The 26,399-nt window shown below is 28.5% G+C and overlaps 1 protein-coding gene across 1 annotated transcript in view; it reads right to left on the bottom strand.

The window, feature by feature from the left end:
- LOC100203131 (E3 ubiquitin-protein ligase MARCHF6) overlaps positions 1 to 26,399 on the bottom strand; it is an 83,538-nt gene that overhangs the window by 40,199 nt on the left and 16,940 nt on the right. Inside the window, exons 9-23 of the mRNA XM_065820497.1 lie at positions 25,028 to 25,060; positions 24,800 to 24,851; positions 16,765 to 16,823; positions 16,484 to 16,564; positions 16,082 to 16,110; positions 12,388 to 12,427; positions 6,849 to 6,923; positions 6,611 to 6,665; positions 5,399 to 5,478; positions 5,092 to 5,160; positions 4,942 to 4,992; positions 4,752 to 4,852; positions 4,531 to 4,668; positions 249 to 306; positions 104 to 161 (exon numbers count right to left, since the gene is read on the bottom strand). Coding sequence (XP_065676569.1) covers positions 104 to 161; positions 249 to 306; positions 4,531 to 4,668; positions 4,752 to 4,852; positions 4,942 to 4,992; positions 5,092 to 5,160; positions 5,399 to 5,478; positions 6,611 to 6,665; positions 6,849 to 6,923; positions 12,388 to 12,427; positions 16,082 to 16,110; positions 16,484 to 16,564; positions 16,765 to 16,823; positions 24,800 to 24,851; positions 25,028 to 25,060 — 979 coding nt within the window. The remainder of the gene's footprint in view (positions 1 to 103; positions 162 to 248; positions 307 to 4,530; positions 4,669 to 4,751; positions 4,853 to 4,941; positions 4,993 to 5,091; positions 5,161 to 5,398; positions 5,479 to 6,610; positions 6,666 to 6,848; positions 6,924 to 12,387; positions 12,428 to 16,081; positions 16,111 to 16,483; positions 16,565 to 16,764; positions 16,824 to 24,799; positions 24,852 to 25,027; positions 25,061 to 26,399) is intronic.

Genomic DNA, 26,399 nt, shown 5'->3' with positions numbered 1-26,399 from the left:
CATTCTATTTTTGTAGAATACATATAAAATTATACATATATACACATATGTATATATATATAAAACATATATTGTATATTAATCTAGCTGTCATTATACTTACGAATGCCTTTAGGAACTGGCCCCCTCTGCCATTTCCCTTGATTATCAACATGAATAATCTGAAAAAATAAAAAAATATTTAGTATGTAAAACTTTGCATTTTAAATTTGCCATTAGTAAATTTCAAACTTTTTTAAACGACTCACTCTTTCTGGAGGACAATCCTTCAAATCAACATCGCCCACTAGGTATGATTGCAAGTCTCTAGATGAAACATTTTAAACATTTAAAACATTATTTTAGCTTGTTTTTTAGATCAACATTTTTAAGCATACCTTTCGAAAAAAATTGCTTTTAAGGTTTACCTTTAGCATTAACTAAAAATCCAAACTTCATAGGTTTACATGAAATTTTATGAAAAGCATAATTACTGACATAAACACTAGTTGGTTGTAGTTTTGCAAAACACCTATTAGTTTTTTGTTATTTGCAGGTTAAAACACTAAACTCTGTACCATCTCACTTTTTTTTTTTTAAATTCATTTATTTTTAAACACGCTGCTTATTAAGTTTTTTACAATTTTTTAAAAAAGTTTTATAAAAATTGACATATATTCTTCTATAGCTTCATCTTAATCCTTTTTTCACTTTTTTTTTGCTTCTTTAATTTCAGATTCACTCTAGAGCAGTAAAATTACCAAAACAATATTGTGCTAGATGTAGCTTTGCAACTTTAATTATAATCAAGACTAACTTTTTTTTTTACATCTTCGCTTCCAACAAGGCTGCAAGCAACCACTATAAGAGTTAGAAGTTACTGGAAGAGAAAAGATGAAGCTTGGAGAGCAAGATAACAATTGACAGACAATTAATAAGATTGCAAATTATATGAATCAGGAAAGTAAAATAAAGGAAGCAAATTCTGAGGAACTGATGTTCAAGGAAAAAAACTTGAGGAATAAGAGTTTTTAGAGCACTTAGAAAAAGTTACAGAAAAAGGATGAGACTTAATTGAATGAAGAGTAACACAAGAGATGCTTGCTCTTTAGAGCAGTGTCCATTATAGTATATGTAGAAAAGAGAAAGAGAAGCAACATTACAATGATGTGATAATGGTTGGAGATTGGCTGCAAGAGTCCCAGATATGGCAACAGTATTCCATACAAAGATGGTGTTGAGATTTATAGAGATAAAGAATAGAATCCGGAGTAAGAAAGTGTGGAGCTTGATAAAGAGATGCAACTTTAGCAGATGCTAATTTTGAAATGGATTTGATATACAGTTTCCAAGAAAGATTGGAAGTAACAGTTAATCCTAGAAGATGAAGGGTGGATGACTCATCCAGTACATTACCGTTCATAAATATAGGAAGATCTAAATTATTGCGATAACGATTGACTGAAAAAAACTTTATATGAGTTAAAGTTCACCAGTTACTATAAGCCCCATGCTGTAGCAGAAGTGAGATCCTTTTCAAGCTCAGATGCCCCCTCCAAACAATCAGAGAGTGTTGGCTTCTTACCATGACATAAATAAATGGTAGTGTCATCAGCGAACAATCTCAACTTAGATGTGAGAATATCTGGAAGATATTCTCACATCTAAGAGTATAGGGCCGAAAATTGAACCTTGAGGAACCCCTAAATTTACAGGATATGAAGAAAAGTGCTGTCCGTCGAGGACAACCTTTGTACTACGATTGGAAAGGAAGGACGCAATAATCTTAAAAATGTTACCAGATACACCGTAAGAAGACCAGCATGCCAAAGTTTAATAAAAGTTTAAGAAATGTCAAGAGCGATAGCCTTAACCTCTCCACCTCTATCTAATGCATGATAAAACCTATCGGTCATTACTGTTAGCAAATCAGCTGTAGAACGAGAAGATCATAATCCATATTGATGATCAAAAAGTAAGTTATTAGATTCAAGATGAGAGATGATATGTTTGTTAATTAAAGACTCAAAAACCTTGCTTATGATAGGAAGAAGACTAATGGGAAGGTAGTTCCATTAGTCTTCTTCCTATCATAAGCAAGAGTCAGATTGCTCTCCACAATTTTTGAGAATAGAGATAACAGATGCCGCTATCCAGCAGGCTGGAAAACAAGACTCTGATAAGCACTTGTTGAATAGTTTTAAAAGTATAGATGACAGCTCCAGAGAACACTTCTGCAAGACTACAACAGGTATGTTGTCTGGACCACAAGCTGTAGAAGAGTCTAAGCAGTAAAGCAACTTTAGATACAGAAGCTGGAGTGATACGAACATCAAGCAATGTATCAACCTGTTTGGTGGCTATATCAGGTAGAACGCAACTAATGAAATCAAGAGATGATATTGATGAAAAGTTCTTAGCAAACAATTCAGCTTTGTCTTTAGGTGAGGTGACAAAGTCTGAACCATACAAGAGAAGTGGAACTACAGACTTGACTTATTATTGATACTATTAAAGATTCTCCAGAAGCCACGAGAGCCTAATTTTTGCTATGAAATACAAGATTTCATGACCTGAGAATAGCGGGCTTTGGCGTTAGACAGAACCTTTATACAATGGTTTCTAGAAATAGTAAACAGACGTCTGTTTTCTGGAGAATCGTTTTGCTGATAGATATGGAAGTAATGGTTTCGATTGGCAATTGCAGCAGCCTAATGTGAGGAAAACCATGGAGAAGTGTGAGGCTTGACCTAGAATCGTTGAGAGGGAATAAACGATTTCATGCCAGCCAGAATCCACAAAGTTATGTAAGAAGCACATTTGTCAGCAGGAAGACCAAAAATTTCTACTCAAGGGCCATCATGAAGAAAATCACGGAAAGAGTCCCAGTCAGCTTTAAGGTAGTTGTAAGAGGTATGATGGTAGGGGGATTTTGATGATGAAAAAGAATAAGATAACAGTTTTAGAGAGATCAAACTGTAATCAGAAGTACCTAAGAGTGAATGTGGAGAAACTGAACACTGACTAGGATCAGAACCAAGACATAGGTCGAGTAGAGAAGGTAAATGATTCGGGTTGTCTGGAAAGTGAGTTGGAAAGTTGACTATTTGAGTTAGAGATTGAGAAAGGCAAAAGTTGAGGGCTTTAATGCCTGCAGAGTCACTGACACTAGAGCCAAACCATTCAGTGTGATGAGCATTAAATTCACTAATAACAATATTGGCTGATGGATAAAGAGAGAGGGCTTGGTCAATTTGATCAGAAATAACATCGAAAAGAGTGCAGAACAAAGAGAAAGGCGATAGTGTGAAGTGGTGTTAAACGAAAGCACATAAAAGAATAGTCTGTGGATGCAAACCTAGTTTCGCAACAAATGGGTGAATTCTCACTAATGTAAATGCCAAGGCCAAGCATGTGACTATTGGAGTCTTTACAAATTAAAGGAAGATAACATTTAATACTAAGATCACAAGATGAGACAGCTGAACTCAAATTAGTCTCACAATGAGCAAGTAGGTCTAGTTAACTTTGCAAGAGATAAAACTCAACAGAATAAAAGGTACTTCGAAGACCTTGAATATTAGTGATAGGTATATAGAACTTGGTGATGATGATGTTTTTTTGTGTTTTATAGTTTTTGTTACTATAGTCATTTTAAATTTTTTAAAGAACTTGACTCAAAGCATAGATAGAACTCAGTACACTATTTAACAGTCCAAGCAATTGCCTCATTACTATTAATAAACCCTAAGCCGTAACAATGGGCTCCAAATGTGGCCTCAACAATGCACACCAAAAGTAAAAATAGGGACACCATCCATGCGCAACATGGTACTGTTAGTACTCTGATATTTTTCAACTGTTGATGGAATCAGTCTCTCTGAGAGCTACCATAAAGTTTGAGAAACCTGACTACCAGCTGGCCTCAGAACTATAAAACTGAGTTTTAGAGCTGTACCCTCATTAGGAGATAATAGAATGAGTTGCCTAGTCATAAAAACAGAGACACAAGCAAAACTCATGAATTGAGTCAAGAACATCCTGCGCCAGCCTAATAGATGAAGGGGTGAGAGACTGGTCAACAGATAGAATCTGTTTACCCCTTAATTCTTTACCTAGGAGGCCTTCTACAAGACAGTAGCCGGATGCGTTTAACATCTGCCTAAGATAAGTATTTTTATCGAGACACCATCTCTAGCCTTTACTTAACCAAGAGCCTTAAGGTCTTTTAAGTCGGAGTTTACTTCTCCTAGCCTTTGCCTAAAAAATGTTATTCTACAAGGCAGCAGGACATGAAGCAGGTTGTACTGGGTTACATGTTACCAGTAGCTGGATAACCTGACTTGACAGGAATATTAAAAATCTTTTAACTATATTTAAATCTTATAAGCATATGTACTAATTTATTCAAAATAAATGTCTATAAATAACTTAAGGAGATCACTTATGTTTCTTCTTTTTCAAATAGTATAAAAACATGCTGTGTCATGTTATTTGAAACAAATCAAAATAACTTACAAATAAATATTACAATAAAAATTGGAAACATACAATACACTGGCTGCAACATGAACCCAAAAATGAATGAAAACCTTTAACCATTTTCGAGCATGCCCTTGTTCAAGAAAAGCCGGAAGAATAACTTGAAGTAGCAACAACTCCAGTGACATCTCACTTATAGGAGCATCACTAGTTACAATAAAATAATACAATAAAATCATATTTTAATGAATATAACATTTTGTCAACAAAAAACAAGTGGCAAAACATACCCACTCAAGGACATATTGTAGGGAGTAAGACTTTTACAAGTAAACTTTATTACTTGAACAGGAATCCATACCAAAACTAAAATGGTTGTTCCAAAAACAACCTGCAGTATCAAAAATAATAATGAGAAAAAATCAACAACGAAAATTTTTTAGTTTCAATTTTTAATTAACATTTTACACAAAAATTTACCAAAGAAAGCAAAAACCTTCTGGAATGCCCTAAGACACTAAGTCGAATCATCTGTTAAAAATATGAAAATAGTAATAGTTAGAAAAAAGAAACAAAAAAAACAAAAACAGGATTCAATAAACCAAACAGAACTCAAAAACAATAAACAACCTCTTTAACTGGATGGAATTGAGGATCATTGATATTGCGAATAAACCACAATACACCTGGTCGTAATATCTAATTTATAAAACTATAATTAATAAATATACTTTGAAGTGATATAATTTTAGGCGGACATAAGTGTGTTTGGGAACTGCCAAACTGTTTTTGAAAAAAAAAAACTATTTAACATATTGAATTAAAAACTTTACAATTTATGATTAATATAAAACAAACTTAGGAAAATTTTTTTAAACAAGTTTTAAACAAATACATAATAAGTTTTTGTGAAAAACAAACAACAACTTCTATTTACCTCTCTTACTAACATAACAAATGCAGCAAAGTAAAACACATAGAGCATTCCAGCTAGCCAATGTAAAAAAGTTGTAGTGCCTAGTATAAATGAAATCTTAATGTTAAAGCCTGAAGTTTGTTATGAAGAAGTATTACAGAATCGTATATATATATATATATATATATATATATATATATATATATATATATATATATATATATATATATATATATATATATATATATATATATATATATATGGACAACTTTTAACAGAAAGGAACCAACTACAAAAATTTTTAACTGTGATAAATGACATAAATGACATATAAAAAATAGTCATAATAAATTTGGGTTCTGTGATATTTTAAAACTGTAATATAACACATATGCAGTGGATATTGCAGTTGGCTATTTTTTGATAAATATGAAAAAACAATTCAATGACAATAAAATTTTATTTTATGCAAAAATTTCGGTCAGTTCCTTTTTGTTGAATGCTGCTCATATATCTACTACAGCATATATTTAACCATGCATACTTAGTTTTACATTGCATACTTAACCTTGCATAAAATGTTGTGATGATGTTATATTGAAATAGGGAGCTGTGAAGGCATTTATCAGTATTTATTCAGTACATTTACTGACTGAGGATTTGTATTTAAAAGCGTAATAAATTTTTGGTTTACGGTATGTTTTCCAAAAAGTTTTACTTTCAAAAAAAAAAAAATTTGTTATACTCATTTAATAACTAAATTTCAAGAAGGGTTAGCTCAAAACCTTTTACCAAGGCAACAAACACCAACCAGTTGTTAAAATCAAATTTTCATCTAGAAAAGATTTCTCAGGAAAAAAAAAGAAAACCTAATAATCCTAGGAATAACCAAACTGATCAAAATAATCAAAAATAATCACAATTGTCTTAAAATTAAGAACTCAAAAATCATAAATAATCATTTTACAAATTTTAATGTTTAAGTATGACAAAAATTCTTATTTTAAAACTTTAGTTTAGTTTAATTGTAAAAGTATATTTTAAATTAATTGCTCACTAAGAAGATATGTGCTCTAACTACTGTATCATGATATAACTACTGCATCTACACTAAGAAGATGAATGCTCTTAAAACTTGCACTACAAAGATAAGTGCTCTACTGCATCATAATCCAAATTGGGAATGTAGTAACAATAGTAACAATAAAAAATTAAAAGAACTTATTCACTTACCTGGAGCATATATGAAACTCTCTTTACGATCTTTCAAAGTAATTGCAAACAATGGCTAAAATTATTTCAATAGTCTTATAAACATATATGCCAAATTCAAAAAATCAAGATTCGAGAATCAAAGAAAAGAGATTTTTATTTAAACAGATACAAAAAAAAAAAAAAAAAAAAAAAAAAAAAAAAAAAAAAAAAAAAAAAGACAAGAAAATTTGATATTTTGTCCAAAGAAAATATGTACCAATGAGCATATATCCAACCACCAGCCACATATTAGCGGAAAAAGTCCTATTTCTAGAACCATCAGTAAGGAAACCTATGCATATAAATAAAAATACTTGTGCATATATACATATATATATATATATATATATATATATATATATATATATATATATATATATACATATATGTATATATACATACATATATATTTACATACATACATATATATATATATATATATATATATATATATATATATATATATATTTTCAGTAAATTGTTGTAAGATGTCAATTGTAAGATCCACTTAACTGTGAATATAGGTTTACAGCCTTTTTTTTCATTTTGCATTATCGCTCATGTATAAACTAGAGCAATACGTTAATGGGAATTGAGATATTCTGTGGTCACCGTAATAATTACCGCAGCAATTTTTAATAAATTACAGTAATACCACGGTAACGGTAACAACAGTAATAAATGTGGTAGTAATAACAAATGTAAAATGTGATAGTTAAGAAACACAAAATATAACTGCCATTATGAAGTTAATTCTGCATGGTTTGAAATATGTTATTTTTCAGGGTTTGAATAAAGAATAGGTATGCGTAACAATAATTGAACCATTAACAGTTTCAATTTATGAATTAATAAAAAATGGTTCAAATACAAGATTTTTATATACGAGTTAATATGGTTTGTGAAATTTGCTTTATTGATGTGGATAGGGTGGAGACAAACTGAATGGGGATGGGTGGGGATGCAAACAAATTTGATAGAGATGGAGTGGGGTGAAAAAATTTATATGGGGATGGAGATGGTTTTTGTCCTCGCGTCACTCTCTAGTCTAAAATTAAAAAAAGGAATAGACTTCTTTCAAACTTAGATATTATCTGAAAAAAAAAAAAAATCTTAAATTTTTTATTAACCACAAAGAAAAATTAACTTTTTTAGAAGATAATTTTTTTTGTGCATATTGATATTTCAGTATAAAGTTAACAATAAAGTCTCATGCTTAAAGTCTACAAAGATATTTGTGCGTGTGTGTGTGTGTGTGTGTGTGTGTGTGTGTATATATATATATATACTGTTTCTCTTACCCATACAATTAACTTAGTGACTTGTTTTTCAGAAAACCCAAATTATATTTCTATCTAATTTACTATATTCTTTGTGATGGTGATCTTGGGGTTAATGTTTTCATCCTCTACTGAAAACTGTGTGACTCAATCTCTTTGATTTAGAAAAGGAAATTTTTACTTCTTCTTGTCAATTTTAAGTAAAACTTCACCCTACCCATGATTTTGCGCAACCCATGATTACCCATGATCCTTCTTGTGCAAATGCTATTTCTAACTGTAATCTTTTTTTTAATTTTTTTTCCACCATAACTCTCTTAAAAAAACAAATATCTTTTTGTAATTTGAAAAATGCAAAAAATTTGTGTCTGACAAGTTCATTACTTTCTGATTACTCAATCTTGTATATTGTATTTTCTCAGACTTTTTGGAAAACCTTTAGTATTATCATTTTATAATATATTCGTATTTTATTAATTATTTAAGTGCTTCAAGAAGACCTAACAGTCTTATCACAGAGCATAGCAAAAATCTAAACCTCTTTCCTTATTAATGTCACTTATTTGACTAAAATAAGTAAAGACCTTAAAAAAACTAAAATGTTCTCTAGAATTTTCTTCAATTCTCTCTTAAATATTTAACAAATTAATTAAATTTTTAACTATATTTTTTCATATGATAAATGTCATCTGTGGTTTTATCTTTTTTTAACATTTCATTCTGACAATCAATGTTCTACTTGTTCTTCTACTGATTTGATAAAAGTAAAAACAGAAAGGTTAAATTGCTGACGACACAACTATATACTCAAGTCTTGATATATCAATTTTTATTCACTTAAAACACTTTGGTTGCTGCCAATCTTGAAGGTGACTTCTGAGTCCTCTACATTATATCTTCTCTGACTAGAAGCACTTTTTGCACTCAAAAGAACTTGAATAGGCCAAGTGCAAGCTCTGCGAACAAAAAATTAAGTGCAAAGGAGGAACCACAAGCTCCATGAGGAACCACCTGAGGACAAAGCACAACATCACGTTTGCTGTTGTTACTCCTGAGAGAAAACTCAAATTCATTAAACCCTTTGATTCATTTTTTAAGACAAAGGATCCTGTTGATGTTGTTTTGGCTGAGCTTATTTCATGTGATGGGCTGCCCTTTCGTGTTTTCTCAACTAGTCAACATTTGAGAACAGCTCTAGAGACACAAGAATATAAATTGCCCAAAGATGCTAAATCGATTAAGGCTCTGCTGATGAAACATGAAGATATCAAGAAAATATATCAGCAGCAATTTTCAGAAAAGAAACTTGTTGGTCACGAATTTAGCTTAACCCTTGAAAAGTATACTTCATCCAGAAACAAGATATATGAACATAAATGTTCATATGGAAGGTGATTATTGGAACCTTGGAATGATCAGGGTAATGGGTCTATGCCAGCAGAGAAATGTTGTATAATTGTTGGCAAGAAACTGAAAGAATTTAGGCTACATTTTGCCTGTGATATTGTTGCAGTAACCACAGACGGAGCTGCTGTAATGAAAAAATTTGGTAGCTCAATTTTACCAGATCATCAGCTCTGCCTCGCACATGGAATCGACTTGGCTGTCTGTGATGTTCTATATAGGCAATCTAAGAAGGAAGAGGACCAAAAAGATGATGACTGCAATGAGGAAGAAGGATTAGATATTTCAGCAGAAGCAGGTGCATTAGCTCTTTCAATGATCGGGGAGGATGTCACAGAAATCATCAACAAGGTCAGAAAATGTGTCAGATTGTTTCGAAAGTCTCAAGTTAAAAATGAGATGATTCTGCAAAAGCATGTCCAGTCTGAGTTTGGAAAGGAGCTGCAGCTAATCTTAGACTCTAAGACATGTTGTAACAGCTTACTAGATATGATTTCAAGATTTGTTACCCTTAAGAAATGTATTCAAATGACACTGATTGAGTTATCAAGCGATATTATGATTTTTGAATCTAAATTTACCACCATATAAAGTCTAGTAAATGCTTTAGAACCAATCAAGTTTGGTGCTGAAGCACTTTGCAGAAGAGATTCAAACTTGCTCTCATCTGATGGCATTCTGAAGTTCATTTTTAAGCAGCTAAAAAGCCAGGAAAACACCTTTAGTCAAGAGCTAGTTGATTCATTTACTAAAAGAGCCACTGAGATGAGGAATGCTATATTAGTAAACTTAATTAAATAACTGAACAATCCTGAGGGGTTTCACTAAAGAAACAAAAAATAGAACCAACTTCCAAACTATTGCTCAAAGAAATGGCAGTATTTGAGCTAACAAAAAAACGAACAAGCAACTTAGATTTGTTGTCTATTTGTCACTAAACTAAGGTCAAGATTAAATGATAAAACACTTAATGCTTTATGTTTTTTACGTGTTTATTATCTTAAGAAACATAAAATTAACCATTAAAAAGACTTATTTGTTTGCTGCTCAATTGTATACAATGTATGTATATGACATTGTTGCTATATATATTTATGTTTTTGCTGCTGTTGTTCTCCTGAAATATATATAATAAAAAAATACATTAGAAAACCGGAAAACCGGTTTTTAAAACATTGAAAACCGCGGTTAATTCGAAAAACCGGTTTTAGAAAAAACTTAAATATTTCCTTTCCCTACTAAGCATACAAAAAATTACAGTTTTTTTAAGGCTGTGTGACCAATAATTGTGACAACAATGGTGTGACCATTTTCTAGCTCTTTAATTCTTTTCTTTACTTTTTAGTAACTTCAATAATGAAGTAACTCTTAACTTAAAGTTGTTACTTTCTAGTAACTTCAATAGTGAAGTAACTCTTAACTTAAAGTTGTTAGGTGCAGCCTTGCTGGAAGTTAATTTGTTTATAAAAAAAACTAATATTAAATCAACTCATTGCAGAAGAAGCTTTCCATAGCTTTCACTTAAAAAATTTATTTTTTAACTTCAGAATATTAATATATATACAAATTTTTGTGCACATAGCCTTGCACGAAACACTCATCAAATGATAAGGTATTTTGATGACATTATTTTAAGTGCCAAAGTAGGTTATTATACTGCAAAGTAGGCTATTCCCCGAAAACCCTTTTTTGCAATATTTTAGGCCAAAAAGTTTTAAAACCCTCTGCCGCTTCAGGTAAAACATAACTAGATGAACATTAACACAAGTGAAATTTAAAAAAACTTACACAAGTGAAATTTTAAAATTATTAAATAAACTCTGTGATCTTATTATACAAAAACAATTAAAAAGCTGTTGTTGTTCGCAACAGTGGTTTAATTATTAATTTTTTAATCTTTAGATTTGTGGTTGTCAAGCAAAAACTTGTTTTCATGACAACACTTTGATATTGTTTCTGTTTTTTTGTTCAACAATTCTTAGGAACCTTTGTATGAAATGTTGTTTCTTGTAGAGGCAAAGTTTTTTGTGGCACTACTGTACCCAATAAATCTTTTTATTATTGACCAGAATAAGTTGCTTTTTATTTTGAAGTTTTCTTTTACTTGCCAGATATTTTTGGAAAGTGTGGTCAAATTTTGCAGTTTTAAACAATTTTATAATTCTTGAGAATATCTCATCAAACAAACATATCTCTGATGTCATTTATTGAGCATTCTTGCTGAAGATATGTATACAAAAAAATAAAAATTAGTTTAAAGTCGTTTTATCTAATAAACAAAACAAACCTGGGGCACAGCCTGGACCTGTCTAGACATGAAATTTGTAAAATTATGTTGTCGAAGTTATTAGTAAACACTTTCAGTTCTTACTAGCAAGCCAATAAGATATCGTTTTAATAATAGTTATTACTAACAAGCCAAAAAAGTATCTTTTTAACAACAGAGTGTTAAACAAATTAGAGTGGAGTAGCATTTTTAAACAAATTTTTTATATTTTTATATTTATAATGACAAAACAGCCACAGCTAACAATTTTGACTTTACTGAACCCACAGCTAACAAATGAGGTGCAATTAGTATACTTAGAGGTGAAGGGTATAGTGAGAAAGAAAGTGTCAAAAAACTGGGTATTTCTGCCAAAGGGGTTGTTGGTTTCTAAATATAAAGATTAAAGTTAGTTTCTTGTTTTTAATTATACATTAAAAAGGAAACTAACAGTAATCAAGCCTGAAATGTAGTGAGAAACCCAAAATTATAACAGTAGCTGGATATCAATTTAAAAAAATTAAAAAAAGTAACTTCAAATCAAAACTGTCATTCAATAGCACACACACACACACACACACACACACACACACACACACACACACACACACACACACACACACACACACACATATACACATATATATGCAACTAAATATATATTAAAATATAACACACGCACACACACACACAAGTGATTTGATAAGTGATTATCTATTAATTTATACACACACACATATATAACATGTATATTACTTTATTGATTTCATCAAAAATTGAATAAATACTTAGTTTTACCAATCTACCTTTAATATTACGTAGCACAATCCAATAGTTTTACGAACCCTAAAAATCGTATACATAACAATATTAAAAATAACAATTCCTAAGTAAAACCAAATATAATCATATCAATATTAAAATATTAGGTTAAAGTGAGAGTTATTTAAAGTGAGAATAATTTGTCATAATAAAGTCATATTTGGTTTCATTCCCTAATTTAAATTCAAAATTAAAAAAAGCTCAGAACAGCTTTAAAAGTTAGAGCAGGTATTTAAAAATTAACACCCAACCTGACATCTGGTTTTCTATAGATAAAAAAAACTGCGAGCATTTATAACAACACTAACACTTTTCACATCTAGACTTGAAATAGTATTACTATTTTGTAAACAGATTTTTTCTTTTTCTTAAATAAATTGCCAGGTGAGGCCACAACTAGCGAGGCAATAAGGCTGCAACAACTAGTGAGTCTACTATGTTCCAAGGATCTTATTTAAAACCGATTTTATATTTATATTTTAGCACCTGATAATTCATACAGATTCTGATACTATGTATAGTTGCTGATACTATTATTCCTAATATTTTATATAGCTCTTGGAAATTTTAGTAGTTTTGATCTGCATAGTTTATGATGATTCCTATAGTTAATATAGTTTACTTTATTTATATAGTTCATTTTATTTATATTTTATTTTATTTAATAATAAAAAATCTCCAAACTAATTGTTAATGTGATTTTTTCTTTTATTTTAATCTAATTCACTTCCAACAAGGTTAAAAGCAACTACTATTAAGTTGGGAGTTACTAGAAAACAAAGAATAGAGTTCAAGAGCAAGAAATTAGTTGACAGAAGACTTAAAAAGTTGCAGGCTGCATGAGTCAGGAAAACATAAAAGTAGGAGAGAGTTTCAAAGAGTTGAAGCGCTGGAAAAAATCTAGATAAATAAAAGTTTTTGCTATAAGACTTTGCTGAATAAGGTGTCAAGCGAGAATGAGTTTTGGTTGATGGAACTAGAGATAATAGCTCATTTGAGCAGTGACCATGATAAATGGTTGTGGTAGCTGTGGCAAAATGCAGTAGCTGTGGTTTACCCACAGCTACTGCATTTTGGCAGATATAATAGATTTGTGCATTATTATTAGGACTTTGAAATATATTTTTTCTCTAATTTTCAGCCAATCCAAATTGTTAAATTCCTGATCACTTACATGATTTTCTATTCTAGTTTTAAATATTAGTCTGGACAATTTTGAATAGACTTCAGATTTTTTAATAGTGTCTATTCAATTCCAAAGAAGAGGGAGTTGCAATAATCTAGCTGTGCAAATATTAGTGAACATAGTATGGTGAACAAATCTTTGTGCAATAAGAATTGTTTTATTTTGGATATTTTGCTTTTTAACAATCTTATTTATTTGTGTTTTAAAGATAACTCATTGTCAAGTATCACACCTAAACTTTTTGAGTCAACAAATCTAATGCATTCCTTGTTAACAAAAGCACCTTTAATAATAATATCTTTTTGAATGCTACGTAGTACCATAATTAACATTTTTGTTTATGATTGGTTAATACACAAGAAAGATTCATTCATTCATGATAGTATTTGTAGAAAAGAGAAAGAGAAGCAACTTTACGACAATAGGAGAGAGGCTCAAGCTTGGCAGATAGAATGAGTCCATCTACATTTACAATACATTTGTCTAAAAGAGAAAGAGCATCATCTCTTTTCATCTGACAACACTATTCCATACAAGGACAAGCAAGAGAATTATAGAGGTAGAGAATAGAATCTGGAGTAAGATAATGGCAAGCACAAAAAAGAGAAACAACCTTAGCATATGCTAAACTTATATATATGGTTTCTATGAGAGGTCAGTAGTGATCAATAATCAAAGAAGACATAAAGAAAGTTGACTCAGTGAAAGGGTTGTTATTTATCAATATAGGAATGTCAACAGTATTGCAATAGTTGTCTGCAGTAGATAACTGAGTTTTGTTGGAGTTAAAATTCACAAGCCACTGCAAGCCCCAACCTGTTACAGAAGTGAGATCAGATTCAAGATCAGATGTCTGTTCTAAGCAATCGAAAAGAGAAGACTTTTTCTCAAGACTTGTTGAGTTGAGTTGAGCTATCAGTAAATAGAGCCACTTTAAATGTAAAATAGTCAGGAAAATGTAATGTAGATAAAAAACAAAACAGTACCAAGAATAGAACCTTGAGGTATCCCAGAAGTTAATGAAAATGAAAAATAGTGTTAGCATTCGAGGATGACTTTAATTGTTAATAACAGAAAGAAGACGGATGGGACAATAGTTTGAGGGGTCAGAATGTTCTGCCAAGTTTTTTAAAATTGGAATCACAGATGCCATTTTACAGCAGGCAGGAAACCAAGATTTAGTCAAGCACTTATCAAATAGTCAAGTCTTATCAAATAGCCAAGCACTTATCAAATAGAGAGAATTGAAGTGGAGAACACTTTTCTAAGATTATGACAGGAATGTTGCCTAAATCACAAGCTGTAAAAGAGTTTAATTGAGATAAGTCTTTAGCAATTGAAGCAGGAGTGATTTGAATGTCTAACAATAGTTTAACTGGAAAGACAGGAAGAGTATGGCCATAAGATTTAAGAGTTGAATTAGAAGAAAAGTTCTTTGATAGTTCTGCCTTATTCTTGGGGGAGTAAATAAGATTACTCCCATGAAATAGAAATGGATTTTTAGACTTACCTTTGTTATTGACGCTGTTGAAGACTTTCCAAAAGTCTCTGGAGTCTAACTTCTGAGATAAGATTTATTAAACTGGGAATAATGTTTAACATCAGACAGCACCATTTTACATTTATACTTTGCAATATTAAATGGGTGTTTGTTTTCAAGAAAGTTGTTCTTATAAAAAAATGAAAAAAATGATTACAATTAGATATAGCAGCTACACAAGAAGATGAAAAGGATAGGGTAGAATGAGGTTTGACTTGGAACCAACAATAAGGAATAAAAGGTTTTATTCCTGCCTGGATCCAGGAGGTTACATAGGAGGCATATTTTTTCAGCGGAGAGAGAACATCACGTTATAAGACTGTCACAAAGAACATCACAAAAAGAATCCAAAGAAAAAGAAGAAAATTTTATAGAGATAACTGCATGGTCGGAACCAACTAAAGGAGAACAAGGAGAAACTGAACACAAGCTAGGGTCATAGACAAGACACAAATCAACAATCAAAGGTAACTGGTTAGGATCTGAAAAAAGAACAGCAGAATTTAAATCAGTCTTACAAAGAGCAAACAAATTGGCTGATTTTGGGGTAAGATTCAACTGATGGAAAGTTACTTTGAAGACCATGAATATTTGTGAAAGATATATTGAAATAGTTAGGTGGTGGGAATATAATGAAATTAAAAATTTTTTTCAATTTTATTATATCTACTAAATAAAAAAAGTTTTTTGTATAACTAATATAGCATAGCCCTAAAGATACATCGGATGTGTAATCTATATACTACGATTTATTAATTATATATATATGTGTATATATATATATATATATATATATATATATATATATATATATATATATATATATATATATTATATATATACACATATAACTTAATAACTAAAAGTTTAGTTATTAAGTTATATGTGTATATATAAGATTTTAACATCAAAAAACAGTTGCAACAGAAAAATCAATAAAATAGTAACTTACCGTTTAAAAGATGTATAGCGCAACCCGGACTAGTAATTTACAGTTAAAAAAAAAAGCTTTGCATAATTGTTTGCTTTCAATTATATAAACTAAAAATATTTTTGAAACATTTTAAATTTTATCTATTATATTTAATCATGAATAAACCTCATAAAATATCTAATTTAAAAATACTATGGAAAATATATCAACGCTATCTTGTCATTGCAAATTACTTGTTAACTTTTTTATTACTTTTTTTGTACATTAGAGATTTAAGATAAAAAGCTTTTTAGAATTTCACAAAAATAAGCTATTAAATGTTTTTGCGCCAAAAATCAAATGATTTTAAATATCCATTTAGCATACTGAACTGTACACTGAATGGAAAAAGAATGTAAAATTAAATATATGAAAAGATACATAAACAAGAATTAATGAAATAGCAATAAACAGATAGCCACAAAGAAGGATTACTCCACCATCAAAATCAGTGCCAGTAATCTAGCCAAATTAAAAATATGATTCTAAAATACTGTATTTTATAATGATATTATTTTAATTATACATTAAAATAATATCATTATAAAATACAGGTTAAAAATAATTAAAATAAGATTTAAAACACATAAAATTTAAAATTTTTTTGGTTGAATTCCACTCAAATAAATACAATACAACAAAGAATTTTATATATCAGATACCTCCCCGTTAATTTTTGCCCATGAAAGTAAAGCTTGCCCAACATGATAAGGACAGAAAGCTACAAAAATAAATAGTTTAAAATTATTTCTTCTTCAAATAGACTTTTTAAATTTGAGTTTGTTTTCCCATGAACTTTACAAGCAAAATATTCACAAATAGAAAAGAATTTATATAGTCCATTTAACAATATGGTTAAACTTTGTCTTAACATGAGGCCCCTAGGTAAATATCAAATTAAAAATAAGGTTTGCTATTTTTTTTCACTGATAATGATAACCACAATAATTTATTAATTATCACTATAACTGCTTTATAATTGCTTGCTGGGTTCGACCACAACCTAGCTGGGTCCATATGTTAATAAAACATTATTAGATATTATTACTACGAATGGTAGATTAATCGGTATTTCAATTAACCCATTAACTATTAAATTTCAAAAAATTAATCAATTAATTTTTTGAAATAAATTTTTACAGTTTAAAAAAGGTAAATACAACTTTTTATGATTTTGTTTCTCTTTTTTCATCAGATATGATCTTAAAAAGCATAAGTTATTAAAAGCGCCATCATTAATAGTTGATTATTGATATTAGAAATCGAAAACACTTCTCCAATTACTTTTTTTTTTTTACTGAAGCTCTTGAGGAATATTTAATCTAATGGGTTAGCATAGTTCATAACAGTTGCATGTTGATCATCGGGGATTTTAAGTCCTTAAGCTTTCCAGCCATTTTTAATATCTTCAGTATTGCCTAAAGTTGAAATAGGAACAAGATCTAAAGTTGTTAAACAAGATTTTTCAGCTTTGTTACTTGTTTTATTACAGTAGGCGGCAACACTTGGCTGTATTTTTTTCTTTTTTTCTTTTCTTAAACAATTTTGGTTGGATAATTTTATTTTTGTGCTCTAAATAATATAAGAAACTTGAAGTCAAGGAATGGAATTTACGTTCAACTAAACAATACTTGCACTTGCATAATGATTTCGCTTTACTTTTCAATAAAAAATGCTTCAAACATCAGAATTTTCCGGGTGACATTGTAAATGGCGGTTAGGCTAGTGCATTGTCGCACTGTAGATGTATTATTTGATTAATTATATTTCTTGCTGGTACCAAAAAAGTGAAAATAACTTTTTTTTTTAAATGCAATTTACCTTAGAATCTTTAAAGAATTCAAATTAGTGACAACTGCGTGTGATATAATAATTAATTACTAAATTATAATTGACTTAATCAATAATCATATTAATAATAATGGAGACTCGTGCAAGAAAATACAAACATGAGAAGCGAAAACAACTAAAAGTTGACTTAAAATAATGTAAGTGAGCAAACAAAGGTTGCAATACAAATAACATATTTCTTTTTAAAATCTCATTATACAGAATAATATATTTAATTTATTATAAAATTAGTATACATTTATTATATTTCACATGAACTAAAACTACCATTACTTAATACTTGGTATTTTTAAAATATTTTCCAAAAAACTATAACTAACAACTATAAATTAAAAAAAACACAGAAAAAATCAGAAAAATAGTAATAACCTGAAATGTTGGCCTAAAATCTAAAACAACTATAATGTATAACAGTAAAGGTTGGGTTAAGTAAAATTGACATTTTTAATTTCTTGTAATTAGGACGCTAAAAACAGAAAAATTTATTAAAAAGTTTATTAATGTATTAGTAAAAAATTTTTTTTATTATTGTTATTTAAAATGGCAACAAAACAGCAACAAGTACGTTATACAATTTTGCATTGCTCAAGTGGAAATTCCTAATTATCCTTTCATATGTTGAGGTAAATTTCATTAAATGCTATTGGTTCTGAAGATCATATTTTGCTGTTGCATTTGGTAGAGTCTAAGGAAAGTTATTTCATTAATTCGATGAATTTAAACTGTTGCATTTGATCATCTCTTATTCTGCAAATATGGGGTAATGTAGTTTTCAGTGTTAAATTTTTGCTGTATGCAAGATATTTTATCTTTGTTAATGTCTTAATCATAAGAGATTTTCTATCATTGCAATATCTTTTTTTCCAGGCATTGTTAAAAACTCTTTGATTTATCAAATGCATGCAAGATACAAGTTTTTCAATATAACTAACTACAATAAGTCTAGTGTGATGCAGTCTGTAATGTAACCGTTTTACATTAAAGAATGTTTTTTTTTTTAAAAACATCAAAAAACAAATATGTAAAGTATTTTAAATTGTTTCACCACTTATAGCAATAATATTTATTATCCACACTTTTACAACTTTTTTATAATAAAATGCTATCGCTGCCAGAAACTGCAGCTTATAAATAATGAATTTAAAAAAAAAAGTATTTGTCTTGCTGAAAATGATGAACACTTTTTAATGATACTTAACAAAGTAATTTTTTTAATTTCATTTATTTTATAAATATTTTTTATTTTTCTTAGTAAACATAATTGGTTTAATTCTAAACGAACCAACCTGATTTAAATATTCAAATATTTTTATGTATATTTATTATACTTATATTTATCTATAATATAATTGCTACAGAATGTTTAACGTTGTTTCATTAGTTACTAGGCTTTGAAAGAGCGCATTCTCAAAATGCACCCACTCATTGGGGAAAGATCTCTTAAGTGAGTTAAAACTTTTTACCTTTTAGAATTCAATTATTATTTATTAGTTTAGAAATATTACATAAAGAATCATATTAAGATAAATAATCATCGTTAAGATCATATTATAATTGAAGTAAGTATAGAAAATAGTTATATATAACATTTTTATTAGATATAAAGTAGAAAGGATCTTTTAATTTTTAAATCGTTTACATTTTGTTTATTTTAGTTTTTCTTTTAGCTTTATTTTTTTTTAGCAGTTTTATTTTTATTATTTTATTTTTTAGTATATAGGGGTATGGATGAGGCCTAATTATTTTTTATGCAACAAAAAAGTTATACTAATGTTATTTCCATAAAATTGGTTATTACTTCTTTGAAACTTCTGTGATGCTATTAACTATTTTTGTTCTTTTTTAGAAAATTTAGAAAAATAAATTAAAACTTCGTGCCAACACTGACATGGCATGTCAAATACTATTGTATCCAAAGGTTAATTTTTGTTATGAGGATTACAGTTCTTATGGAAAAAAAAAATGAAAGTAAAGAGTATTGTTTGTATATATATATATTTTGTTTACTTTTTAATCTTTTTAAATTTTTTCGTGTCATTTTTAAAATTTTTGTTTGCACATGTTTATTGTTGGCATATATGCTTTTTTGATAAGTATGTGTATGTGGTAATATGTGCTTTATAGTTATTTTATCAATGTGTTTTTATAATAATATAAAGTGTTTTTTATTGTTTGTGTATGTGTTAATATGTGTTATATAATTGTTTTATATATGTTATATAATTGTTTTATATATGTTATATAATTGTTTTTATATATGTTATATAATTGTTTTTATATATGTTATATAATTATATGTGTTATATAATTGTGTTTAAATATGTATATAAGGTTAAATAAATATTGTGCTTATAGTTGATGTATATGTTTATATTATGTTGTTTCCATGTTTTCAAAGTGCTGTGAGTTGGTAAACGTGTAGAGCAAGATTTGTCAACCTTGCCAGCCAGGTGATGTACTTATAACAGAGGGTTACACGACAGTGTTTAGTGTCAAACTGTTGCTGCTTTAGTTCTGGGTGATTTCAAGCCTTTATTATTAATTATTCTAAAAATACATAATAATGTATTATAAAAACATTTTACATAATGTTGTTAGTTATGCTCTGTTATATATGAATGTTTTGTTTCTTAAGTCATGTTATATGCATATTATATTAACTTATGGTGTGTGCTATTTGTTGTGTGTTGTTGTTGTGATGTTGTTTTTTTGTTATCTTTTGAGTTGATAGACATTTGTCTTTCCTTCATGTTGGTGTCTATTGTTAAAAATGATAAACAGGTAATTTCATTATTAAAAATCACTGCTTTTAATCATTCACTAAAAGCTAAGACAAATTATTTTGCCATATATACAATTTGTTTTATCTCAATTTGATTTTTTGTCTGTAGCGCTGTTTATTACATGATTTTCATATAAATATTTTGGAATCATGATGTACCAGCATAAATTATTTTCTAAAAGCTAACATGAAATAATAATATCTAACAACTACTACTCTGGTAAATCACAACAGCTTTTCTCTATAAGGTACATTGATTTTGATTTTTTGTATGTAATGTTTTTCTTATTTATTTACAAATTCTTTACATTTTTTATTTTAGATTTATCAAATGATGTATTTATGTGGTATAGAAGAACAATTTATTGTAAAGTTTTGTGAATTTTTTAAAAATGTTTACTAATAATTTTTTTAAAGAAATAATATTGAAGTTTTCAAAAAAGGGTACACAAAGTGTTTTTTTTTAATTTTTCTGTGTTAGCAGTATGTTTATTATCAGAATTGCAGGTTTTTTAATAATTTTTTTATTATTATTTGCTAAGTTTTTATGCAAACATCTCCTAGCTGATATATATATTTTCTTAAAGTCATAAGATTATTTGTATAATTTATTTTAAATGACAGTTAGTTATATATAAAAATTATTAATGTGTGCTATTTAGAGTAGAAAAAAAATTATATAGGAAAGATCACAATCTTCCAGATTTGTTTAAGATTTTTTGTTACTACTTTCAATTAAAAATGAAGTTTAAATGAATGGTATTAAGCTAGAAGCAGATATTAGTTTAGAAACTGGAAATGTTAATAGGCAAATTAATCTTCGCAGAAATGAAAGACAAATGACAATCTGAATTTTCTAAAATATATTAGAAATTATAATGCCTGTTTTTCTTTTGCTTCATTTAAAGCTAATGCAGTTCAACCCTTTAATCATGGGCCGCCATGTTTTAGAATATGTGGTAAAGTTTTTCATTGTATAGGTAATCTTAGGCCAAATCAAGATGTTCCGCTGACATATTGTCAACTATACATCTATAATCCACTTGCAGCAGTAAATTTTAGAATGCAACAACGTGGTAATGATCTTTGCTTAAATGATTCAATGTTTCGATTGCAAACTATTATTAGTGAAGAGAACCCATTTGCTATTGCATTTAAAAACATGGCTGAAGTGGAAGATGAAGAAATTCATTGAGCAGATATATAAAGTTGCTCAGTGTCAGTTGTAGAAATGTCTTTACTTGAAGGGCAAAATAGACATCACTATAATCTCCCTTCACATAATGAAGTTGCAGTTGCATTTGCTGGTGAAGATGGTGCACCATCTGCTTCCAGGGAAGTTGTTATTTACCCAAGAGGTCATCCTCTTAAAACTATATCAAGTATGTCTGCCAATTTAGATCCTATGGTTTATCCTCTATTTTTTCCAAGGGGGGATGCTGGTTTTGCTATTAGATATTTCTTAATAGGAATTTGTTTATTTAAACTGTAACTGGAATTTTAAAACTTCAAGAACTTTAGCTTTATTTTATTTTTTATTCTTGGAGAGTTTGAACAAAAACTAAGTATAAATTATGATTAGTATAGTTAAATAAATGAAGCATTTGTATCTGAAGTCAAAGGTCAGTTGTCACATTTTAGAAATTGTCAAGGAGAGAGGAAATAGTAAAGTAATTAGTCTTTATTGGCTTATTCTTGATGGTTAAATTTAAGTTATTTTTTTCGTGTTTTATCTAATTTGTCTAAAGGCACATGAAATATAATTTTGACAAAAATAAAAAATAAAAATTAAATAAAAAAAGTGAAAAGTCATTTCAGGACAACAGACGTTTTTCCTTTGAACGTTGTGGGGACACCAGACCTTTTATATTGACCTAACTTTGTTTCACATAGGTACGTAGGACAACAGTCTTTATACCTCTTGGCTGTAGGACAAAAGTCTTTATACCTCTGTATATACTGAAAAAACTAAAAAGGTCTCATACATAACTCATTTTCACAAAAAACTGGACAACCGACCTTTGTCTTCTGAGGTACAGATATTAAGATTTAAAGTTTATTTTAGTATATAGTTATTTTTAGTTTACTTTTAGTTAGTTTTAGCTTCAGTCATCTTTTTTCTTACTTTAGACAACTTTATGGAGGAAATGAGGGGAATAGGTAAAAAAATTATAATTATATATTTATTTATATGTAAATATTATTTTATTGATTATTCTGAGGTATATTTTTTTCTTTAGTGTCTGGTAGAAGCATAACTGGTAGGGCTGTGTTTTAAATTTTATATATTTTGAATGGAGAAATATGTGCAATATGTGAAAGAATTATTTAATATAAAGATGACATTTTAAAACTGTTCGCATTTTACTCATATTTTTATTAAAATAAAATATTTCACATGTTTAACTCTTTTTAATTTACTCTCTTTTTTTTTTTTTTAATATTTTTAAGCGTCCTCTTCATCCTGTGAAAATGGTGAGGTTATGCTTTATATTTTGATTAAATAAAATTGCAAATATTTATAATTTTTATTACATCCTTCTATTTGTAATTTTAGAGTCGTTAACAATTGAGAGCTTTTATGATTTTAGATTCGTTAACATTTGAGCAGTACAGAAATTATTGCTCCCAACACCCAGGGCCTCTCTTGGAGAGGTCCTTCAATAAGTGGAATCAGATCAGTGAAGATATTTTTTGTTGCTGCTTTTTCTTTGGTGATTTATTTTTTTTAATTTTTTAATTTTTTTTTTTAATTTATAATTTTTTTTTTTTTTTTTTGTAATTTTTTTTTTTTAATTGGTAATTTTTTTTTTTTTAATTTGTATTTTTTTTTTTAATAATATATTATGCTGTATATTTGATTTGTTTTGGTCTTTTTCAGTTAAAATTTTATTTGTTTTTCACCAATTAAACTTAAATATAGTTAAATTGATTCATTACCCAATTATCATAATATAATGATGCTACATTCTATTGTTAAAAATAACTAATTGGTAGTTTAATTTATAGAACTCACTGCTTTTAAAATTTACAATAAGCCAAGACAATATATTTAGCTATATATATGCAATTTATATCTTAATTTGATTTTTTATCTTTAATGTTTTTAGTTTGGCTCCTTAAACCATTTGTTATTTTGCTTTTTAATTAAAGTATTTTAAATCTATTGAGATGTCTTTTAAATTAAACTAAAGTATACTAAAAGCCAACATGAAATAACGTCATAAAACAACATCGACAAGCTGCATCATGACAGCAACTTAAGTATGACAACAGGTTACCAAAAAGCAGGTAAATTGTTTTCCTTTTTTTTTTCTTTTTTTTTCTTTGATGTCTACTTATCTGTTACAATTTTAATTTTAGGTTTGTTATATGACGCATTAATGCAATATTAACCTCCTCCTACTTTTTATGTTAATTTTACAGATGGTTTAATTTTTTCAATTTGAAGGCTTTTTTTTTAAAAGGGTATTAGTCAAGGTTTTGCAACTTTAAATTGTGGAAAACAGCCACCATAAATTAATTATGTAACAGACTGACCATAACCCGTATTACGGGTTGCTTTCTGCTAGTCATAATAATTTATATTAAATTCTCAAATATTTATATGTATCGCACATTGTGTAAAAAATTTTAAAACAGATTTTTAGATACCATCAGCAACAGTTTTTAACATTTTAAAAATAGACAGAAATTTCATAGGTTCTTCTAAACTTTGTAGACTTGAAAAAAAAAAATATATCAAAACTATGCAAAAGATTTAAAAAAAAAAAACTAAGAAAAAAATATATAGTAAATAGAGATTTTTAAAAAATAATCTTTTATTATGTTGAAGGTTTTTTTTATATTATTTTAAAAATTAAAGTAAAAACAACTTTTAGAAATTAAATCAGTGTTTTTTAAAAGGGTGGATTTACTCAAAATGTTTTAAGCACATTCATCCTTAAAAAAAAAAACTGGTTTAATTATCCTCATATTAAAGTTATTTTTTGGAATATGCGAATATAAAAATATAAAACCACAGTAGAAAAAACTTTGGTTCACTACTAATGAAAAATATATACCAAAGACCAAGACAAAAGTTGTATTCAAAGAAATGATCCAAAAAACATGTTCCTAAAAGAATAAAAAATGTTTCCTAAAAAAATTTAAGATAATAAACTTATATGAACGAATTTGTCTGCTAAAATAAGGATCAAAAAATATTATATTAATAACCAGCATAAGAAATTGAATAAACAAAAAAAAATAAAAATACCAATATAAATATTCTAAACTCATTTGTAACTTACCAAAAAGACAAATGATCCATCAATCCCTAAAAACTTAAAAACATTACAAAATTTAATTTAACAACTTGATGGTTTCTTTAAAAAACTTTTAACAAGGCTGCAAACAACTATTATATAAGTTGGGACATGAAGAAAAGAATTAAAGAGCAAGGGAATGGTTAACAGAGGACTTAATCGGTTAACAGAGGACTTAATAATTGGTTAACAGAGGACTTAATAACTGGTTAACAGAGGACTTAAAATACTGCAAATTATATAAGTTAGCAAAACATAAAAATGGGAAAATATTCTAAAGCACTGATGATCTAAAAAAAAAACTGAACAAAACTTGAGCCTGAAGAAACAGATAAAGTAAAAAAATGCAACTTGCTGGAAGTTAAGTCATACAAGATGTCTTAAAAAAAGTTATAAATTTTTCATATGGACTGACAATAGCTATATCATCAGCCAATAGGGCTGTATCTTCAGCAAATGGAGCTGTATCATCAGCAAATAGAGCTGTATCATCAACAAATAAAGCTGTATCATCAATATCAAAGCCACTCAAAAATTTAGGTTCATTAAGAAGATCATTCATAATGATGAAAAACATGAGACCAAAGACCTTGTGTTACCCCATAGGTTACAAAAAATAAAAAAGCTAGCTGACCATCAAAAACAATCTAAAAATAGCAAAAAGAAAGGATTGATTTGATAATTTTAACAATTTAATTATTTTGGATAAATGTCTGTGATAGTGCCACACTCAATGACTTTAAAAATTTAGAAATTATTAAAAGAAGTTTTGGAGAACACTTTTGTAAGACTGTTAAAGAAATGTTGTAAGGATCATAAGATGTAGAAATAAGAAATAACTTTAGCAACCAAAGTGATATGTCTAAAATTAAATTAATCTGTTTCTCTGGGATGCCAAAAAGAATGTTGTCATTAAAAGAGATGTTCTTTGCAACTTTTTTCTGACTAATCTTTAACAAGAGGTAATAAGATCAGACCCATATATAGTGTTGGCCATTAAATTAGGACATTGACAAAAAAGTTACATATTACATTTATTTTCATATATAAATGCACCAAAATGAAATACTGATAATGAAATAGTTAGTGAGTGCATCCTAAATCACATAATAAACCAGTTAAAAAAAAATTAATTTATTGTATGTCCTCCTCTAGCATCTGTGAGCGCTTTTACACGTCTTGGCATTCCACGAATAAATTGATCTGCAAGTTTCTTGAGATGCTCATCATCATGCCAGACATCAACTAGCTTCTCAATTAACTGTGCCCGATTAGTTGAAACTGTTTTATTTACGTCCCTCTTTAACTCTCTCTACAGTTCCTCAATGGGGTTACAATCTGGGCTGTTTCCTGGCCA

The sequence above is a fragment of the Hydra vulgaris genome, chromosome 15 (genome assembly GCF_038396675.1).
Source record: "Hydra vulgaris chromosome 15, alternate assembly HydraT2T_AEP".
NCBI lineage: Eukaryota > Metazoa > Cnidaria > Hydrozoa > Anthoathecata > Hydridae > Hydra > Hydra vulgaris.
The sequence above is the reverse complement of the archived record's forward strand: the minus strand, read 5'-3'. Positions and strand labels throughout refer to the sequence as shown.